The 21,558-nt window shown below is 40.1% G+C and overlaps 1 protein-coding gene across 1 annotated transcript; it reads right to left on the bottom strand.

Moving 5' to 3' along the window:
- Positions 1-5,230: 5,230 nt before the first annotated feature.
- Positions 5,231-18,974, bottom strand: LOC116222935 (mitochondrial pyruvate carrier 2-like). Its single transcript, XM_031578240.2, has 5 exons — positions 18,352-18,974; positions 17,990-18,030; positions 17,595-17,679; positions 10,634-10,745; positions 5,231-5,371 (listed from the first exon to the last, which is right to left on the bottom strand). Exons 1-5 carry the CDS (start codon positions 18,395-18,397, stop codon positions 5,326-5,328), a joined length of 330 nt encoding a protein of 109 aa, XP_031434100.1. The 5' UTR covers positions 18,398-18,974; the 3' UTR covers positions 5,231-5,325.
- Between the last annotated feature and the right edge of the window lie 2,584 nt (positions 18,975-21,558).

Raw genomic sequence — 21,558 nt, 5'->3', positions numbered from 1 at the left:
CTTACTTTCAGTTGCCATAAGAGACTGTAAGGAGGGCACATTAAGTTCCCCTGAAACAAAGAAAGTAATATTCTTTTCTGGCTGTCACTCAGCATGATAAAACGTCTCACTACCCTCACTATTGCTAATGTTGTCCTGGAATGGTGGCTGTGCTTCCTCTTACCGCAGGAATGACATCTGTTATCCCAGTGTCCCTGTTTCCCACATTTAATGCATCTCTAGATGTCTCCATTTTTATAGTTCTGCTGTTAATAGGATCACCTTGATTGCAGACTTCCACATGTTTGGATCTGTGTCTAGGCCCTGGATGTTGACATTTCTTTTGTTCTGTGCAATGCTCTGCTCTTCTTGTTGCATTGATTGGCATCTCAAAAGCAAATGTGACATCGTCCCAATAAGGGGTGGTCAACTTAACAACACTTCTGAGGTCAGGAAGAATATTCTGCAAGAAGTTTGCTTTTAAGACACCGTTGTTAATGGTCCCAATATTCTCCTCTGTCAGCTCGCTCATGCTTCAATGTCTCACTGAATTCTCTCTGCTCCCAGTTTTTCTTGTGCCCTCTGATGTCACATTCTTTGGCTTACGGTGATGAGCATCAACTCAATAAAGAGCCTCCAACTTATACAGAATGCTGCTGCCCGTACACTCACCAGATCTAAAAAATATGAACACATCTCACCTGTACTTGCCTCTCTGCATTGGCAAGCATAACTAGACATATCTGAACACACAATAATAAAAATAAAAATATATAACACTGGGCTACAGACAGCGTATGTTGTACCCTGCAACCCTAACAAAGCTTACGACTAAAATCTTCATATGTACCAAACCAAACTTAATGCTAAATGCCAGCATAACCAGGCTACAGACAGCGTATGTTGTACCGTGAAGGAGTGTGACAGATCCCGGGTACAGCATACGGCGCGGTTTGGCGACTGTCACCAGCCAATTGGGCACTGTTGTGCACCCTTACAAAGCTTATGACTAAAATCTCTGCATGTACCAAACCGAACTAATAACTAAATAATATTCCCATACACCTAGCCAGGCAGCCTCTCTCCCTCTCCTTTCTTATCACATTGCTAATGCCTATAATAACACTGATAAAATGGCCATATTGCCTTCTGTTAAATCTACTACCCAAAGGTATCTCCTTATCTGTTTCTGAAATTGATGTCTACTAACAAAAATGTTCTTTCTCCCTTATAGCATGTTCCAATTGCTGATGGAAGTGGAAACATTGCTCCTCACCCCCACTACTCCTCAACTACGCATATGGACAGCCAAACTCTACCCACTCACTCTGTTCTTTTTCTTTCTCTCCTAATCTAGACTATCTTCGCTATGGGACGCTGCTGTAGTCTCTCCACCCGGTCTACCTGTAGAAACCCTCGGCCAATTGCACCCACCGCACTGCCGTACACTTACTCTACCTCATACCCTATGCTAGCATTTATATACAATATATAATATTGCCACCATCGACATGATTCTCTGTTCCTACTCTCCTTGCCCCTGTAACAGTAACCCTATGAGCACAGTGTATACCCACTAAACTAGTCTTGTCTGTATTATGTATTTACCACCGGATGTCTGTATATATATTATGTACATCTACCAAATGCAGGCTATGTACAACACCTGTTGTTTCCCATCCCCTTCTGCCTCCTGGCCCCTGGTCCTGGCCTCCCTTTCTATTTAATATTCAAAATCGGTTTGCAACAAAAAATCCAGGTTGACATTCATTGCTTCCTACGACAATGATCTGTGACCAACTCTCACACATTTGAAATTCAGTTTTTCAGCTGCTCAAATTACACAGCCGCTTTGCATTGCCAGATGTACTTCTCATCTGATTGGCGCGGAGACAGTGAGTGGCAGGTTGAAGTCCATTGCCCGCCCACTGACAATTTACTGCATGTTTTCATAGATGCCAAACATTCCCAGGCCTCCTCTACACGCCCACTGGACATTTTGTTTCTAATTCACAGTCCAGTCAGCGTGGTATGACACTCACTTACTTGTGAGATATGTCAGGGGGCCTTGAACCAAGGCTTCCCTTGGCGGCCTGAAATAAGATACTGTTAAGGCGAGAGACCTACAACTTTCCTGCCAACATTATCATCATAAAATATAAGGTAGGCCACCTAATTTAAATTGGAATATAATCACGTGAAATGTTTAACTGAAATGTGAGATTTTCACGTCTCAAGACAGGGCTTCCCCTGGCGTCCTCTAAGACTCTTCACTGCTCTAATATCACTGTAGCTATGGAAACTCACATTGAGTCACAGACTTTAACTATAACGACAACTTCTGTTCTTTTTTCTGGCGTTAAGTAAAGGATTCACTCACCATTTGAAATGAGGCCACAAGCTTCAGGCGTGCTCCTCTCCGGGTGGATTCTTCTTTTCACATTATGGTGAAGCTGGGTGGGTCAACACCAGCTGAAAGATGGTTGTGTTTCAACTTTGTGTTCAGAGGCGGCGATGTTTCCTCAATGTCCCAGCATCACTCCTTGCTCCATTCTCTAACCACACGTAGCGGTCGGTGTCTACCCACAGCAAAATCTACGTCCTCTGCATGAATCTTCTAATAATTAACATTTCAGTCATAGGAAGGTAGAACACACAACTTCACATAATCGGAGTGTCTGGGGTCTGAAAGGTGTGAAGTTCTGCAGACAGGAAACGTCTGCCATTGACGCAAGTGTGATACATTCTTGTGGGGGAGGGATTCACATGAGTATAAAAAAACTAATATTCTTCAAATTGTGTGGCTAATAAAAACTCATAATGTAAAGAACAGTATTGTTGTAGTGATTGTGCGCATGTTTCCCTAAGTTTGGACCAATATATCACCAAGATATTACCTGTTGAGTCATTGACATGTAACTTTGAAAAGTTCATTCAGGTTCTTACAAAACAGGATACATTATGAATGTAATGAATCTTAGAGTTTTAGAGATGCTTACAGAAGATCAAAGATGCAGATGACTGAGAAATTTACCTAAATTGCAAAAATGCAAAAATTATTGCAGTGCCACCTTGAGGTCAATGTGTGTCATTACATGAGCCTGACATTTTCAACCCACCTGCCAAGTGTTTCTGGGCCTTTCGGTTTTAGTGGAGAAAATAAATAATAATCTGTTCAAAAGCAACAGGTTTCCAGCAGCAGTCTGCCTGGCCCCCCTAACATAGCCACAAGCGTCCATGAGCGGGGTCCAAACAGACCTTGAGGGTTAGGGTTAGGCCTCAAGGCTGATCGAAGAACTGATGAAATGAGGTGTTGGTGACTGAGACACAACAGCAGGTCTCACCCTCTGGAACCTTGTGGCTAATTGAAGTGTTGGTCAAGTTTGAATATTGAGCGTGTCTGTCTAGATTGCTCTATTAACACACACACAGTTTTAAATTCAATGTATTTGCACTGCTAAGCACTGTTCACATTTCCTCTCAGATGTGAAGCGGGCAGGCCTCTGTAAGCAGGCTTCAAGGTTGACACCTTTAGGGTGGTGACAGAGAGTACTAACCACTATGCCATAGATTTGGAGTTCACAGATTGAGATAAGATGCACCATGGAAGAATCAGGGACCATGAACCTTGAGCTAGCAAGACACACACCTTACCACTGAGGTCACCTAAATGTTTGCAGTAAAAAAAAAGAAGAAGAAGGTGTTTGAGGCCAGGAAGTTCCCTGAAACAGGATACGTTATGAATTGATTACAAGAACGAAAGACCGTCTTGCTCTGCATATTTCAGTATTATATGTGTGAAGCAGCTCTTGATGGAATAACAGTAAACATTTGGTTTCCATGACACTTCCTGTTTGTTTGTGACTCTCTTGACTTTTACTGGAGCAGTGAGTGTCATCCATAATGTGCACCACTTCGAATTCATGTTATTCAGCTAATCATCTACAAAGTCTGACAGTTGACTTGAGGTCCCTGAGAAATGCCTGCTCAAAGAGAGCATCCATGTGATCATTTATGACTCTTTTTACAGTCATAGATCTGCTGTGAATCTGTGTGTGTGTGTGGGGGGGGGGTTGACTTGAGAGAAAGTGGGGTGTGAGGGTGGGGAGAAACAGGTGGTTTGGGTGCTGGGTCCTTGGGTCTTGGGCTTAATCACATCAGAACCTTCATGCTTAATCACATCAGAACCTTCATGCTTAATCACATCAGAACCTTCATGCTTAATCACATCAGAACCTTCATGCTTAATTACATCAGAACCTTCATGCTTAATCACATCACATCAGAACCTTCATGCTTAATCACATCAGAACCTTCATGCTTAATCACATCACATCACATCAGAACCTTCATGCTTAATCACATCAGAACCTTCATGCTTAATCACATCAGAACCTTCATGCTTAATCCCATCAGAACCTTCATGCTTAATCACATCACATCACATCAGAACCTTCATGCTTAATCACATCAGAACCTTCATGCTTAATCCCATCAGAACCTTCATGCTTAATCACATCACATCAGAACCTTCATGCTTAATCACATCAGAACCTTCATGCTTAATCACATCAGAACCTTCATGCTTAATCACATCGGAACCTTCATGCTTAATCACATCAGAACCTTCATGCTTAATCCCATCAGAACCTTCATGCTTCGTCCCATACGCAGCTGAAATCCCTATTCAGTAAAATAACGCTCTTGTCTTCCACTGCTCTGCATGAGTGGTGGGATCTGGTGTGATATGATCATGTGTTAGATCTCAGTTCACTATGACAGGGAATGTGTTACGACTGTAACCACAGTTCCCTTAGCAGGGATCAGATCTAACATGGTCTGGCGTCTACGGTGTCTTCCTGAGCGTTTCTGCTCAGTATTTCAAGAGGATGAGATGTGGCAGTAGTGGCTATTTAAGCACTTCTGAGAGGAATAACTGAGAGAATAACTGAGGTCTTCTAAGCCATTCATCTTAAGTGGAAAGTGCTTTGATTGGTTCCTATGTCCCATGTGTTGGGTCCCTGACAGTCATCACCCAAATGTTTTAAATTGTACATATCTTTTAACAGTAATGTTATCCCAGACTATTAATATAGGACAGAAATCATGTAAATGAGCTAAGGCTTTTTCAACCCATATTACAAGCCTTCAGGGATATGTGGTCAGGGATTTGTATATAGTACGCATAATATAGACACACAAATGTGTACAGACATAGCATTGCCCATACAGATGGACAAAGAAGTGAAAAGTTTGGGGAAAAAAAAAGTTTTAATAGTAAAAGTATGCTGTTAACGAAACAAATACGTGTTTCTTCCCATTTTTGTGAATGGAGTTTTGGGGTCCTCACGGATCCGATACTTCTAGCTTCTGCTTTAGTTCTTGATTATACCTGAAAATAGAAGAAGGAAGAACACACACATCTGTATCCTCAGCAAGGAAGTGCAAACATGCAGCATATATCCTATGTAGCTAACCTAGACAATAGGGGCCACTGGAATGAAATACTGTAGAAGTGCATCTGCATACAGATACACATCCGTTCTCAAGTCTTTTTTACTATTCTGATTGATGTGCTAGACGAGGTGACATCAAGTTCTTGATGAAGGAATGCATTCAGAATACGTCATCTTAAATAGATTTATCATTAGGTCTCTCGAGGTAATGATTGGTTGGTGAAGCTTAGATTAGTTAACAATTATACAGTCAAGAATTATTAACAGTGTTCATGCCACAGGCTTCACTCGGGCGACTGAGTCGTGATACAGAACTGGTGTAGATCTAGGTTACTGGTAGGCGACAATTTAACTGGTGGCTGCTGCTCAACAACACTTCCTGGAATCCAGACATTTCAAATGAATACAGCAATGGACATTCTCTTCTCAAGTTTTGGTCTAAAGCTAGCAAGCTAAAAGGCATGCAAAACCCCTGCAAACACCAACATCACCGCATATACAGCCTGCTAGTATACTGTCTGGTGTTTATAGCAATGTAGTTCTTGATGAAAGCTTTTCTTTTCAGGCTTATGCTACTTCTTGCCCACTGCATTCCTCCAAGGAATGAAGGCTGGCGTTAGTATCCCTTCACACAAGGCAATGTCAGTCCTGTCACACAAGGCAATGTCAGTCCTGTCACACAAGGCAATGTCAGTCCAGACTGTGCTCATTTGTGGTTCCCTTATGGTGGAACGAGCTACCAACCGCTATCAGAGCATGGGCGACCCCTTCAATCTTCAAGAATCTCTTGAAGACTTATCGCATACAAGATCATCATCTTTCCCAAACACTTTTAACACCCAACATGCCTAACACACTTTCACGTACTGTGCAAATATTGGCAGGAAAAAGTCTAATTAGTAAAGCAAGACTGTATCATCAAAATGGTAGCCAAGTACTGTGCCCCGGAATGCAAAAATAAACATCTGAAAGACAATAGAAAGTCGGGTACCGTCTTCCTAGGCTCACTGAGCCTCTACGAATGACATAGGATTTAGATTGAAACCATTGACTAGAATAGATGCATTGAAAATAACATTAGGGCTTAATCAATAGTTTTGGAAAAAGGGCTGCCCTAATGTTTTTAGTCACAAAGGTAAAACTGTAAGCTAATCGTACAGTGCTTTATTAAAAGCAGACTTTTCCAACAGTAATGCTTTTTGCTGGTATATGCTACTGCAAACTGGGATACGAGATACAAATCCTTATCTAGTCCTCTGGGCCAGTAGCACCAACTAGTGCTCAAAGCACCAGTGTACCGAAACTCTGATGCTATGCTCTGAGGGATACGTGGTAACCATGTTATAAAAGCAATGGTTTACAGTGGTTTTAGAGCAGGGGGTTTTAGAGCAGGGGGTTTTAGAGCAGGGGTTTTAGAGCAGGGGTTATAGAGCAGGGGTTTTATCACTCCGCTCCGTGGTGTTCCTAACATCAATGCCACTTCACAGTAAACCATGGCCTCTTGGGGCTTATTGCTTAAATGCTGCACTGGATCTAATGAGATCAAGGCCAACGGAATCAGGATCACTTAGCCGTGATTTCTCATTTTATTTTTGTTTGCACAATAACGTTAGACTATTTTTATATGGTCTTTTGGTTAGGTAGCATTAATCACTAGGGAGGATACAGGGATACAAGTGATACAGCAGAAGAAGGGATAAATAGATATAAGGGGACGAGGGAAAACTCCCTGTTAATTGTTGATGGGTCATTAGATATTAACGCAAGAAGTAATGCATAAGTCATACATTCAATTCAGTTCAGTTCAGTTCAGTTCAGTTCAGTTCAGTTCAGTTCAGTTCAGTTCAATTCAGTTCAGTTCAGTTCAATTTTATTCAATTTTATTTTATTTATATTGCACCAGAACAATACATTGTCTCAAGGCGCTTTACAGAGCCCAGAGCCTGGACCCCCTGATACATGAATTTATGATGATTCATGTACCCTTAACGTAAAGTGTCCTCCTGGCCTGTGTTTGCTTGCCAACATCCACCAGCACCACCTTCTCTTGACTAAGTGATGGACTGTTCTATTACATTATTGTATTCCATATGATCGTGCTTGAATAACCGATATTACATTTATTTGAATTGGGTGTTAAACAGAGGTCCTGTATATCCTGCATATGTACCAGCAAATATATTCTGTCAATAAGAATGAAAGTAAAAAAAAAAGGAAAATAATGAAATTGACAGACATCTGATAGTTATGGAACAGGTAATGTGCAAATGCTATGATTAAAATATTGGCTGAAGCCAAATGCCCTCGGTACAGCCAGGGATTGTTTCTATGTCAACAGTGGGGAGAGTGAGCAGAAATATGACCTCTTACAGAATACCTACGGTCAGGTGGGACGCACACTGGTTTTCCTGTTTGGTATTGCAACACCCAAGAGCACACTGATAAGGGACCAGTATATATGTGTGCACATTATAAACAACAGGCTCAAGTGTACCCAAGAGCAAGATTTCATTTCTGTTTATGACTCAGCATGTACTGACCGGGTATGGAACAGACAGGTGACAGCTGTCCAGAGATAGAAAAATCAAACATTTCAGGGTAGCTGTAGGCAATGAGTTATACTTCTATGAGAAATGATACCCGTCACTAAAGATGTATACAATTTAAAGGAATGAAACAGGAAGGGTCTGTATGCAAATAGGGGATACCTATGCAAAAATAATTATATATTTATCTATCAATTTACCATGTCAATATAATGTGCTATGTCAGTCAATTGCCAAATGTTCACCATCTGGTGAGTGGCAGCCAGGGCTATCTACAGGTCAGCCTAGGCCATTAGCCTCGGCCTTCAATCTGTGACAACAGCATTTCATTTCTGTCATCGGGCTGATGCCACCGCGGTATTGCTCTTAAACCCACCCAAAAGACGCCATCCTGGTGCAAACACATCCCACCCAAAAGACGCCATCCTGGTCCAAACACATCCCACCCAAAAGACGCCATCCTGGTCCAAACACATCCCACCCAAAAGACGCCATCCTGGTCCAAACACATCCCACCCAAAAGACGCCATCCGGGTGCAAACACATCCCACCCGTTTCACAAACGAGAGGGAGTTTAATTTGAGGTAAGCTACTTGACAGAGAGGTTAAAAACTTCTAGAGTTGCCGTTTGTCACCAAGCAACAGTTAACATTCAAAAGCGTACACACAACCAAAATGGACTCGTCGGACTCCTCTATTGCTTAATATTGTCATATATAATAACATGTCAATAACATAGCAATACACGTCACACCATGTCACAGGTAGCCTGAGGAAGTAACTAATATAATACAGCTAACAGTATTGACATAGTTTGTTGTTAGATAGCAAGGTAATGTTACGGCCTCCATTGTTTAAAGAAAAAGCCTAGGTTCAAATCATGGGCTAGCATAACATGTTAATGGTTCGCTGCAATAAATTAGAATGAACAGAATGTGAGGTTAATTTAAGAGTATCTATTCATAAATAAATGTATTAACCCTCTATCTAAGACGCTCTGTTAGAGCTCCTGTATCTGTTACCATTTGGTCTCTTTTGCTCTGCTCTTTGGCTCTCACTCTCAGCCTTAGCTCACTCACTCACTCTCTTTCTCTCTCTCTTCCATCTCTTCCTTTTCAACTCTTTATCTCATTCACTCACTCATTCAGGTTTGGGTTCATCTCAGGTATACGAGATTATCAAGTATATTTGGTCATTTAAGTGTATTTGGTCTATTTGACATCCACCATGTTTTTTCAATTGCTATTATTTACAGTTGTACTTATCCATTTGGGTTTTTAACTTGCATCCAGTTTGACTGATACTTGTAACTTTTAAGCCTGCAGTTTATTGTATTAAAACTGTTCATTCATTAAACATTCATACAACTCCAGTCAGATTCATTCAATTTCTCCACAGTATTTACCACTTGAATGCATTCTGTCCCATAATGTTCAGACATGCTTCTTCTTTGGGAAAGGAGGGGTAAATCAATGTATCCTTTTTCCTAAACCCAACAGAGCCTCAAGAGAATCCACTCTCAGCACAGATGGAGCACACATTTGTCTGTCCCATTTGGACTCAGGGCTGTCCGTGCTTCATTTACTTTGTGTCCAACACTATGTCCCCCTTACTGGCATCATCAAACCCACTCTGTCTGGTGTCCTCTTTCCAAAATGGCCAATTCAAAGATTGAACTTGCTGATGTCTGAATAACATTACAGATTTTAAGTGAAATTGTTTGTTCAAGTCCCTGGACGTTACTAAATTAGGCTCCTTAAAACTTGGGAGAGAATACATCAAATGAACCATCACATATGTTTGTATAAACAGCCATTATATAAATGAAGCCCCTAGCATTCAGGTCATTTATAAATATCGTGAGGGACCGAGGCGGCCGCCCCACGTTTTGGGATGTGGGCTGACTGGAGTCTGTGGTGAAGTTGGGGAAAAAACAGCACATGAGATGGTGGCTTTCTTATAAAAAATATATTATTATTTATTTTACTGGGGATTCTCTTCATTGAACAGGTGCACAAAACATAAATCAAAAAGTCAAAACGTACTCAAAGTACAAAAACTAGGCAAACTAGGGTCACAGTACATACAATTCTGACTTAACTTCACAGCAGGTAAGTCCTTCTTCTCTCACGCCTCACCCTTTATATACTACTGCCCATTGGGCTAACTTGGTCCAATCACCCCCGATTGGACCCCACCCTCCCCACATTAGTCCTAACACACATCACATCAAAACACTCCTCATGCCCTCACGTAATTAAGGCAATAGGGAACAGGTGGCTAGTGAAATGCCTAACTAGACATGTGTGTGTGTGTGTGAGAGAGTCCAATGTCTCTCTCACTCTTGCGGGGCAAAGTGCATCAAACACAATTCCTGTGCAAAGTGGTGAGAAGGAGGACATTTCACCTTCTTACCAATATACCAAACATTTTGGCAATTCACTAAAATAATCACATTTTGAAAACAATTTTCATATAAATGTAACACTGCTCTGGATGTGCAACAGCTGAGATAACAACCATCCTTTGTTTTAACTGTGGGAAGTAAGAAATAAACAGAAATGTAATGTAGCAATTAATACTTGTTGAATCAAATGAATTCCTTCATAATAACAAGAAATATCTTCAAACTATTAATTTGAGTGTAGAGACCTCCAAATCCTGAAGAGTTGAGATGAGCCAGCCAGGCCGAGGAAGAAATTCACAGCAAAGAGGTTCCAGACGCGTGGGACGATGACTAAGGAGTAGCGGGACCATATGAAGCCTATAACCACACAAAATAGTAAACAAAATTGTAAGTGTTAGGCAGTTAATACTAATACTTAAGAAAAGAAACAGACTTGAAACTTAGCAGGTTGATTCATATACCAAGATACCCTTAATATGAGAATCATGGATCACCCAGGCCTTATATGTAACAATTGGTGTGCTGCAGATTAAGGGTTTAATGGCTAGTTTCATGCAGTTAAATATATTTCATAATTAAATAGTTTTAAAATATTTTTTCTGTACTTGTAATGGCTTGTTAGTCCTTTGCCCCTGTTGCTTTTCTTATTTAATTTGTCCTTAGGATAATGCAAGGATTTCAGTTTTACACAGGGTCGAACAAGCACAGTTCGACCCTTCTTATCACCTCTGAGATCACCCAAACATAGACAAAAGGTTCCTCTTACACATATGCAGACTAAGTGGTGTCAGCACCTAATAATCTAAATTACACACACACAGAAACACAGAAAAGCCATGTACAAGGCACTTGATTAATACATTCTCAAGTCATGACCAGTGTTTCGAAATTAAAATCACCTTACAAAAGACCAGTTGTTGAATTTGGCCACTAACAGCGTTTTGCCTACGATAGAAGAGAAATGTTGCATGTCCACTGCCAAGATGGAACTCCAAGTTCATATAAGGGTGCTAGCTTTAAGGGAAAAGGAGCTAGATTTCGAGCATGAATGACTGCAAATAAAGGCCCATAAGGAGGAACTTTAAACAAACTGGCTTTGAGAAAACTAGACATTAAGGGCAAGAAGAAGGGTGTTAAACCTGCTGAAGAAGCTTTGTTTGATGTCAGTGGCAACATTAGGCTTGCACAGCAACATCATTATCTGTCTGAACCCACCTCCCCCTTTTAACTGGGCCACACTGAAACTGAAAAAACAATCTTTTCAAAAACAAGATTCTGTTTTACACTAGAAATATAAACCATGTATAGTAATATAGTTATCCCTTTTCAATAATTTGTAGTAAATGAAACGACTAGTTAGTGAAAGTTAGTGATGTTGCAAACAGAATGACATGAAGAAACATAGAGGTTGATGCACAGACATTTTATTATTCCCCCCCCCAAAAAAACATTAATTTTCAGGTAGCCCCAGGTTAAAAAGAAGTACACTGAAGTATACTTAATTAAAGTATATTTAATATACTTTTCAGCACTCATTAATGTAATAAAAGTGAGCTATTTTTGAGTACTAATTATGTACTTAGTACACTAACTTGACTGTACTGTTTTGAGAGACCATTAAGATGCACTTAATATACTTATAAACGTACTTTTTACGTATATCTGAATCCACTTTTAACTGTTAATATACTTACAATATAATATATAGGAAATATATTTATAATTCAATCAAATGTGGAAAATACATTGTAAATCTAATTTTATTATAATATAATATAATATAATGCATTTAAAATGTCATACCCACACATTCTGATTCATTTTATGTATAATTCACACAGATCAAGGAGATGGTGGTGGATTTCAGGAGGTCTCAGCCTCCTCTGCTACCAGTCTCCATTGAGGGGGTGGTCAACACCTACAAATACCTAGGTGTTCATCTGGACAATAAGGACAGGACAATAAACTGGACTGGTCAGCCAACAGTGATGCACTCTACAGGAAGGGTCAGAGCCAGCTCTACTTCCTGAGGAGGTTGGGGTCCTTCAATGTCTGCAACAAGCTTCTGAGCATGTTTTACCAGTCTGTTGTTGCCAGTGTCATCTTTTATGCTGTGGTGTGCTGGGGAGGCAGCATGAAGAAGAGGGATGCTGGGCGACTGGACAGGCTGGTGAGGAAAGTGGGAGCTGTTGTTGGCACTGAACTGGGGTGTCTCACAACAGTGGCAGAGAGAAGGACCCTGAGCAGGTTGCTAACTTTTGGACAATGACCACCACCCTCTAAACAGTACTTTCAATAGACATAGGAGCATATTCAGTTGTAGACTCCGGTCACCGTCATGCTCAACGGACAGGCTGAGGAGGTCCTTTGTCCCCAGGGCCATTCAGCTGTACAACTCCACGCAGAAGGGGAGGGGAGATGGACTTCTCTGCATGAGTCTACCTCAGTCTGCCCTGTCATCCATCCCATCTTACCATACCAACACACTCTCCATCCATGTACTTTGCACAGACTTTATATCTCACTTTTGTCTGCCTATTAAACCTAGTTTTAAATTATTGTTTAGTATGTCTCATTATACTATTTGTGTGTATTTATGTTTTGCAAGTTTCACTACTATTTATGAGTTATATAAGCTACTGGATGTTCTACATTTCCCTTGGGATAAAGAAAGTATCCATCTACAGTATATATTTCCTATAAGTGGATTAACAGTAGATTTAAATATACTCCAAGTACAACAAAGTGCAGTTTTTGAAAGTAAACAACTAGTGTAAAAAATGTACTTTAGTATACTTAAGTGTATCTTAATGGTGTCTCAAAATAGTACAGTCAAGTACACTTAGTTGTATTGAAGTATATCTTCATTAGCACTAATGACATATCATTAATAAACTAAGTACATAATTAGTACTTGAAAATAGCACCCTTTTAGCTCATAAATCAAGAGTGCACGCAAGTATACCAAGTATACTTAAATTAAGTAGACTTCAGTTTACTTTTTTTTATCTGGGCTATTTTATTGGGGTGCACTGTTATTTTTATCAAACACCTATAAGGACCTAGTATAATCATCATATCAAGCTTCTGACATGTCACCCAAGTAAAAAACAATATTAATAAATATTAACAAATAGTTCAAAATATATCCTAAATTATAACATTAATTCATCCAGGAGCTCAAGACAATTTCCTTTCTGAAAAGCAGCAAGAAATATGTTACCCCAGTAAAACATAAATTCACATTTATTAAACATGTTTGTAGTTGTCATTTACAAATATCTTAAAATACTTTTCAGAGGATGAAATGTTATGCTGCTACTATTAAAAAATATCTTAAAGTTCATTTTAATTAGTGTTTCCCCTTTATCCACACTGACACCACACTGTCAGCTGAATGTCAACGCTCTCCTGCTGTTTGATGTTTTTGGAGATGGAGAGCTTTCCAGACAAACCTGTTAATGCCCTTGTTGAAGCTCTTGAAAGGGCAACCATGAAATCTATGGAATTGTCCATCAAATTACAGAGGGCCTTCTCAGCATTGAGAAATGGGCAGTGCACTTTCCCTCTGATAATGAGCTGGGCGCCATAAGAGCAGGGGTCACTCACCTGGCAGGTACTCCTGCCTTATGCCATGTGGCTCGGACTATTGCCTCCAGCAACACACAAGGACTCCCTCCTGTCCACTCCATGTAAATACAGACCATCTATGGCCAGAAAGAACCATCTTGCCTGGTCTGCCTGGCTCTGTCCATGATGTCCAGGTCCACAGGTTGAGCTCAGAATACGTGCAGAAGCTGTATCAACCATGATCGGGCTGGTACCTGGAGGTTATTCTTGCCTTACTTCCCCCATCTGTTTAATGACACCATATAGAGAGCCATCAGGACCAAAACCTCACGCCACCAGAGCAGCTTCTTCCCGTCTGCGGTTGGCCTCATCAACAAGGCCCGGGACCCCCGCCCCCCAACACGGACTCTTATCCCACGCTCTTATTTAAACACTCCTGCATAGACTGCACAGCTCATTTTTCCCTTAACATATTATGTACATTTTTTATATATATTTTATATATTGTTTTTCCTATGTTTGGAAAATAACTTAATATGTGTATTGTTTATTGTGTATGTTTATTGTTGGCACCAATGTACCACAGAGAATTGCTGGTAGGTGAAGACCTACTTGGCAGTAAAAACCTCTCTGATTCTGATTCTGATTCTGATTCTAACAAAACACTTCTGTATATTTCTGGGGTAGTATACTTTATCTGAATATACTAAATATCAATTTAAGTATTAGTGCTTATTAGTGTACTTAAGTACATGGAAGTACTACTGAGGTAGAAATGTACCTGTAATTAGTCAATTTGTAATATATATTTTTGGCACCAACTGTCTCGTATGGAAGCTCCTGTTGGACTGTTATCTTGCATGCAATCCATTATTGTATATGAATGATGGCGGCGTGCATAGTCACAGCGGCTCAGTGCTCCCAGCAAATCTACTGCACCATGACGATTAAAGTCTATTCTATCATGGTGGACTTATTTACATTTACATTTACATTTAGTCATTTAGCAGACGCTTTTGTCCAAAGCGACGTACAAGGGAGAGAACAGTCAAGCTAAGAGCAATAAAAAGCATGGTGTAACAATAAATACTACTTTACATGAGAATTAGAAAAACAACGACCTAGAAAAAAGGAAAAAGAAGTGCAGGAATGTAACTGCTGAAGTGCAAGTTAAGCGCTAGTCAGGTGCCAGTTAGGAGGGGAGGTGCTCTCTGAAGAGTTGGGTCTTCAAAAGCTTCTTGAAGGTAGAGAGGGACGCCCCTGCTCTGGTAGTACTAGGCAGTTCGTTCCACCAACGTGGAACTACAAATGAAAATAGTCTGGATTGCCGTGCTTGCACGGACGGCAGTGCCAAACGACGCTCACTAAACGAGCGCAGCGTCCTGGGTGTAACATTTGCCCTTACAAGAGCATTTAGGTAGGTGGGAGCAGAACCAGTAAGCACTCTGTAGGCAAGCATAAGTGACTTAAACTTAATGCGAGCAGCTACCGGCAGCCAGTGGAGCTCGATGAGTAGCGGGGTGACGTGGGGATATATTTCACTGGGTTCAAGAAAGTGCACCTTTTCTGCCCAAAGAAGGGAGAGGAGAGGAGAGGAGAGGGACTGATACACTTGGCAAGTAGGTTGGCTACATCCTCTGTGCATGAGGAGTGGACATCGCTGGAGGACCTTTAGAAGGGTTTGGTAGCGCCAGATGCGGGAGACCCTTTCCCTGATATTGGCATTACAACAGACTTGAAGGGCATATCAGACAGCCAATTAGATATTTAAATCTTTTAATCTCGTAAGATTAACATGGTTAGGGGGAACGTAAAGCTATTTTAAATAGGAGATACCGTGTGGCAGTATACGTTGGAGATGGGGAATCAGAAATGGCCAAACTGGAGAGCCTCGTGTAAAAGGCCTCTGTGATCTCCAGTGGCTCATATTACATGTGGCTGTGGCTGCGGGTGCTATGACTTTGTTTCTGGCACTGATCCCAATGTCACAGACAAATGTGATAAGAGAAACCTTTTTTCATTGCTTTGCAGAATGTGTAAGGTCAAAAAGCCGTTTGATATGTTATGTGAATTATTCCTGAATTGGGGTGGTCTTGTTTTATTTTGGATGTGGGGTACAACCAGGACCAGAGTGAAATGGGGTCTCCTTAATGTTCTTGTTGGGAAGAGAAGAAGTGATTGAGAGTTTAATTAAAGACTCTTCAATTACAGCAAGGAGGGACATTGCTGTTGCTACATTTATCATGTTAGACAACATGTGGTCCTAATCACAATAGCCGTATGTGATATGACTTCATACAAGCCTGAATTATTTATTTTTTAATGTGACTCATGTTGTGGGGGTATAAATACCAGACTAATTGGTCATGTGACTCACTGATGAGCAGGTGATTACTGAAAATGAGTCACGAGTTCTTAAACATTGGAAGTATCAGTTGTTGTGTATGGGATACAGTTTTACTATGCAAGTCATCATGTCAATCTCCCATAGTCTCTCACCCATACTCAAGCATCTTGTGCCCACGCCACTCTGGGCCTAGCACAGACGCTTGAGCACGACCCTCACTCACGCACACACACACACACACACACACACACACACACACACACACACACACACACACACACACACACACACACACACACACATCTCTCACTTGTGCGTCTGCACATCGTCTCTCTCTCACTCCCCCTCTCTCTCTCTTCAGTGCACAGCTGCGCATACCCGCACATACACATGTTACACACACGCACGTGCTCTTTCACACTCACACATTCCCAATGTTACTTGAACATACAGCCTTACTACCTACTATTACCATATTATTATTATTACTATGACCATGTCCACGTATGCCTTGATTATTACATCGTTACTCAAGTCTATTGATCATACCTGATTAGTATTAGTTGATGATTAGTGTTTATTATTTTTAATAAATGTTTTTTTTTTTAAGAGTAAACTGTTGTCCTATCTGTCCTTGTGGTAATATCCACTGAAACCATCCTCTGCCAACAACGTGCTCTTATTGAACTGGATGTTTCATGAGTGTCAACGTGCTCTTGTTGAACTGGATGTTTCATGAGTGTTAACGTGCTCTTATTGAACTGGATGTTTCATGAGTGTTAACGTGCTCTTGTTGAACTGGATGTTTCATGAGTGTTAACGTGCTCTTGTTGAACTGGATGTTTCATGAGTGTTAACGTGCTCTTGTTGAACTGGATGTTTAATGAGTGTTAACGTGCTCTTATTGAACTGGATGTTTAATGAGTGTTATAGACTAAATTGAACTGGATGTTTCATGAGTGTTATAAACTAAGTGTAGTGTAATGGTAATACATTAGTAGTGCAATATTAGCCAAGACTCTGGCACAGTGTTCCAACTAGAGTTTCCATCAATTTAAGTAGTTTAATTACAAAATATTGAACACCAAAATGAATGGTTATTAATGAATTATATCAGACTGATCTGATAACCCTGTTGCACCTACAATTGCAATATGTTTTGATGTAATTCACTAATTCAGCATGGCGTTTTACTTTCAGGACATCTGGCACAATTATACTTCCATACTGGTCACGGGCTCTCGTCTGAAGGACGCGTGTGGAAACAGTAACCACAGGAGCCAACTCACCCGTGGCTGTCAGCACTCCAGATTGAGATACGCTGAGTTTCTCTGCAGGGCGAGTGAAGTCAGCCAGGCCAGCAACTACCAATCCCTGCAAGAGATGGAAGGAAACCCATGAAGCTGAAGCATCTCTCGTAAAGAGTAGACAATTGTTCCAATCATTTGTGTGTTTAGGAAGTGGCTACAATGAGTTGATTTTAAGAAGTACTGAAAAGCTATTGTGCTCTTCAATAACTATTTTAAGAAAAGTAAAAATAATCTACATATTGATGTAATCATTTTACATACTCAATATGGTGATGGACATTCATTATAAAAAGATATGGACATGATATGGATATGGATTGAATTGAGACTCAGGATGTTGTTCAATTAAGGCTAGAGGAATATGAACTACTAACCCATTTAAACCACGGAGCCCAGAAGAAGACTGTCTTGGGACCTAAAGTGAAGAAGAAAAGAGGCTCAGAAGAACAGATAATGAAATACATCTAGTTAAACTTGTAAGTGTTTAGTGTCAGTATTGCACTTCTTCAGAACAGACACACACTGTTCCTAAACACTAATGTACCCTGTATATTATTCAAAGCCAGCCATCAATAATGATGTCTCATTTCTTTAAAAGCGAGTAGAGAGGAGCTATGAGCAAGGATGCATTGTTAGTCAGGAGATGCATCTCCAAGAATGTCCACCTCTTTCTTCACAGAAGCTACAATTCTAAACAAGATAAAGCAGGTACACCTGTATTTCATAAATGTAATACCTAAATTCAAAATGGTGGCTACATCAATTAGGTGGACATGGACCATGGGTCATGGATCTTCAAAGGGATCAGCAGACCTATGAGTTACTTTTTAAGCCAAACAGAACAAACAGTTATGCACAAAAATGCTTTTTTTTACTTATTGCAGCTCCCCCAGTGGTCAATTTTAAGGACTTCCTTAGAAAAAGTTTTTAAAATTGAGTGGATCAACCGTGTTTGTTGTCAATACATAAAAACGTCGCTGAAATTGCTGACTTTTGATGGCTGTAATGAATGAAAGTTTTTTGGAAATGAAAATCCATATCGTAACATTTGTGCGGCAGAAAATACTGTCACTGGGTTCTTTGAGCTTTCCTTGATCCAAGGAATCCAACAGTATTTGTAAATCCTCCACCTCTAACTTTGACCTGGTGCTGGCACTAGAGCGTTCTATTGGCAGCATCAAACTTGTTGAAAATAATCAGGCCAATCAGGCATCAAACTTGAATAGGCATCAAACTTGTCAACCTCATGTTGTTTTATCATACGATTGTAGGAGCTGCAATAAACACACTAGCCAGTAGATGATATTATAAAAAATATATAGCAGCATAGCAAAAGTGTTAATCGAGCAAGTCAGATGCCGAGCTGGCCTTCTTTCTGTTGGACAAGTCAGTAATAACTTATTAGCCGGCTTTCTATGTTTTGTGTGTGTTAGGGAACACGAAGTTATCAACTCGCTAGTTTTCATCATAAACATCCCTGCCACTGTTATTTATGAAATAATTCGACGTAGGCTGTAACCTTATAGGAGTCATCCCTGTCTCCCGAAGATTTGTAGTTCTTCCAGATGCCCAAAGTCATCAAGCTGTCCTGTCTCAGGCTAGCAGCCAAATAAATTCATCTCATGTCAAAAAGTTTGATCAGTCTTTGTCAATCTCATGCCAATAAGCCTTTAAAGTTTGCAACCTTGAAAACCTAACTCATAGCTTGCAATACATTACACTGTCCAATGTATATTAAGCATGTTGCCGACAACATTATTAGATTACACATACTCCACATGCAAACGCATTATTTTGTTATTCTTTGGTTATGTTAGCGTTCATCTACGATGTCACAATAAATACAACTATGCAGTCATATTTGTGTCAAATCTTGTGATATTACCTACATGCTTCTTTGGCTTCTGCTGTTGTCTTTGCCGGTTCCATATCCTTCAGCTTGTCAACAAATACACGTGTACACTGTCCATTAGGAGGTCACGAAGTGCAATTTGTATTTGTATGACAGTGGTTTAAAACTGAGCTACACTGCGCAACTTTAGGCAGAGCTCAGTAACAAAAAATACCAGTTCTCTCGGAATGGGGCTTTAAGTTGTGCCTACTACACCGGTAAAACTCAAGCTCTAAGGTTTAAATTAGGTCACAGCCAGTAATGTTATCTGACAACAGCAATGGACCTAGCAGGGGGTGTACGACGACTTGTGATGTATGTTTACCTCCATTTATCAGTGTTTAAACAATATGTTATCATTAAAGCGTTGCATTTGGTGACATGTCTTTAATAGTAACATAATAATTAAATAAACTACACCTGCAATGCTACTTACATCATATTTTTCTTTGTTCCTCTGACATGGTTCGGTTTAACTTCAAAATTAGCTTTGCCTTTAAATCCTTATGGAATTTTTTCAAAATTCAAATGGTCCTCTTTCACTGCAAAGTTCCATGTTTGTAAACAGGTAGTTTTCCATACGTTTCCATACTGCATTGGAGCCACACTTAAATCCTACACCTTTAGAACACTGGCCCCTATATACAAATGTAGAGGAGAATCAATCGTAGTGATAGTACAGAAGAAAAATAATAACAGTAAAAGAAGCTCCAAAAAACAGATCCTTAGCAAGAAAAAGGCTTCTGACCTAGAGTAAGGATAAACTAAAATGTTGAAAACAGTAAAGTTCCAAGTGTGTAGATGAGGCGTTTCTGAGGTTGCTGACATCAATTCTGAGGTTGCTGACAAGAAACACTTACAATGCTGAAAAGTGATTCCATTACTCTGCTGTTAGGTGTGTCACTCTAATGATGCCCTTAAATGCTCAACAAAATCAGGTAGCCTAATCTATGTAGAACTGACTGCATCTTTTGCAAGAAATGCTGTAAACAACAGCACAGGAACGCTATTTGCTGGTAATTTGTTTACCTCACGTTTAGCACCTGAAACCTCTCCGGAGCGCAGCTTACATCACAGGCACACATAACACTATGTTCAAAGACTGAAGTCAATCACAGGCACACATAACACTATGTTCAAAGACTGAAGTCAATAGTTTTCAGCATATTCTCGAAAGAGGTATATTGCTTAGGCTTAAAGATCTTTTAATTTCTTACATATACCCAGCAAGTATCTTCATTGCCTGCTTCTCGCCTACCACTTATCACTTTACATTCCCCTTTGCGTTATTAGGACCACACAGTGTGCATGTGTCTTATAGAAATCCAATTGCAAATTCTAAATAAACAACGAAACAAAGGAAAATACATCAAAAACAGAATGATATCGACTATTTTTAGCTTATGATGTGCAGATTTTCCCACTTAATTTGAGGCTACAAAACACAAAATGGAGGGCACAAAAACGAATTAACAAAAACAACTTTGTTTGGAACCTAATTCCATTCTCTCATTGTGCCTCCTTTCTTCCCCTCTCACTTTAGACTGCAGGGTGTTGGTGTCTCCTGCTTCCTGATGCCCATGCCTTCCTGTTATTGTATAGAATAATGTGCAATTCTGTTTTGTCTACTCTGTACAGAAACACGTATCAAATCTCTTTTAAACTGTTGGAACGACAAATCAAAACCTTGTGTAGCATCTGTTTTGTATGAGTTAGTCTGAGCCATTGGGCTCTAGAATCTAGTTCAACATTGGGCTCTAGAATCTCATTCAACATTGGGCTCTAGAATCTCGCTCAACATTGGGCTCTAGAATCTAGTTCAACATTGGGCTCTAGAATCTCGTTCAACATTGGGCTCTAGAATCTAGTTCAACATTGGGCTCTAGAATCTCGCTCAACATTCTTGAACCTGAGAAATAAGACTTTTCTTCCACACCCTTTACATGAGTTTCAAAAGAAAGTAGAAAAAAAGTAAAAAGAAAAAAAAAGGGGGGGGTTTGTGGTCATTATAGTATAAGAGAGATTATGGTCTTTATGATATCCCAATGTACA

This window comes from Clupea harengus, chromosome 12, assembly GCF_900700415.2.
Source record: "Clupea harengus chromosome 12, Ch_v2.0.2, whole genome shotgun sequence".
Lineage (NCBI taxonomy): Eukaryota > Metazoa > Chordata > Actinopteri > Clupeiformes > Clupeidae > Clupea > Clupea harengus.
The sequence above is the reverse complement of the archived record's forward strand: the minus strand, read 5'-3'. Positions and strand labels throughout refer to the sequence as shown.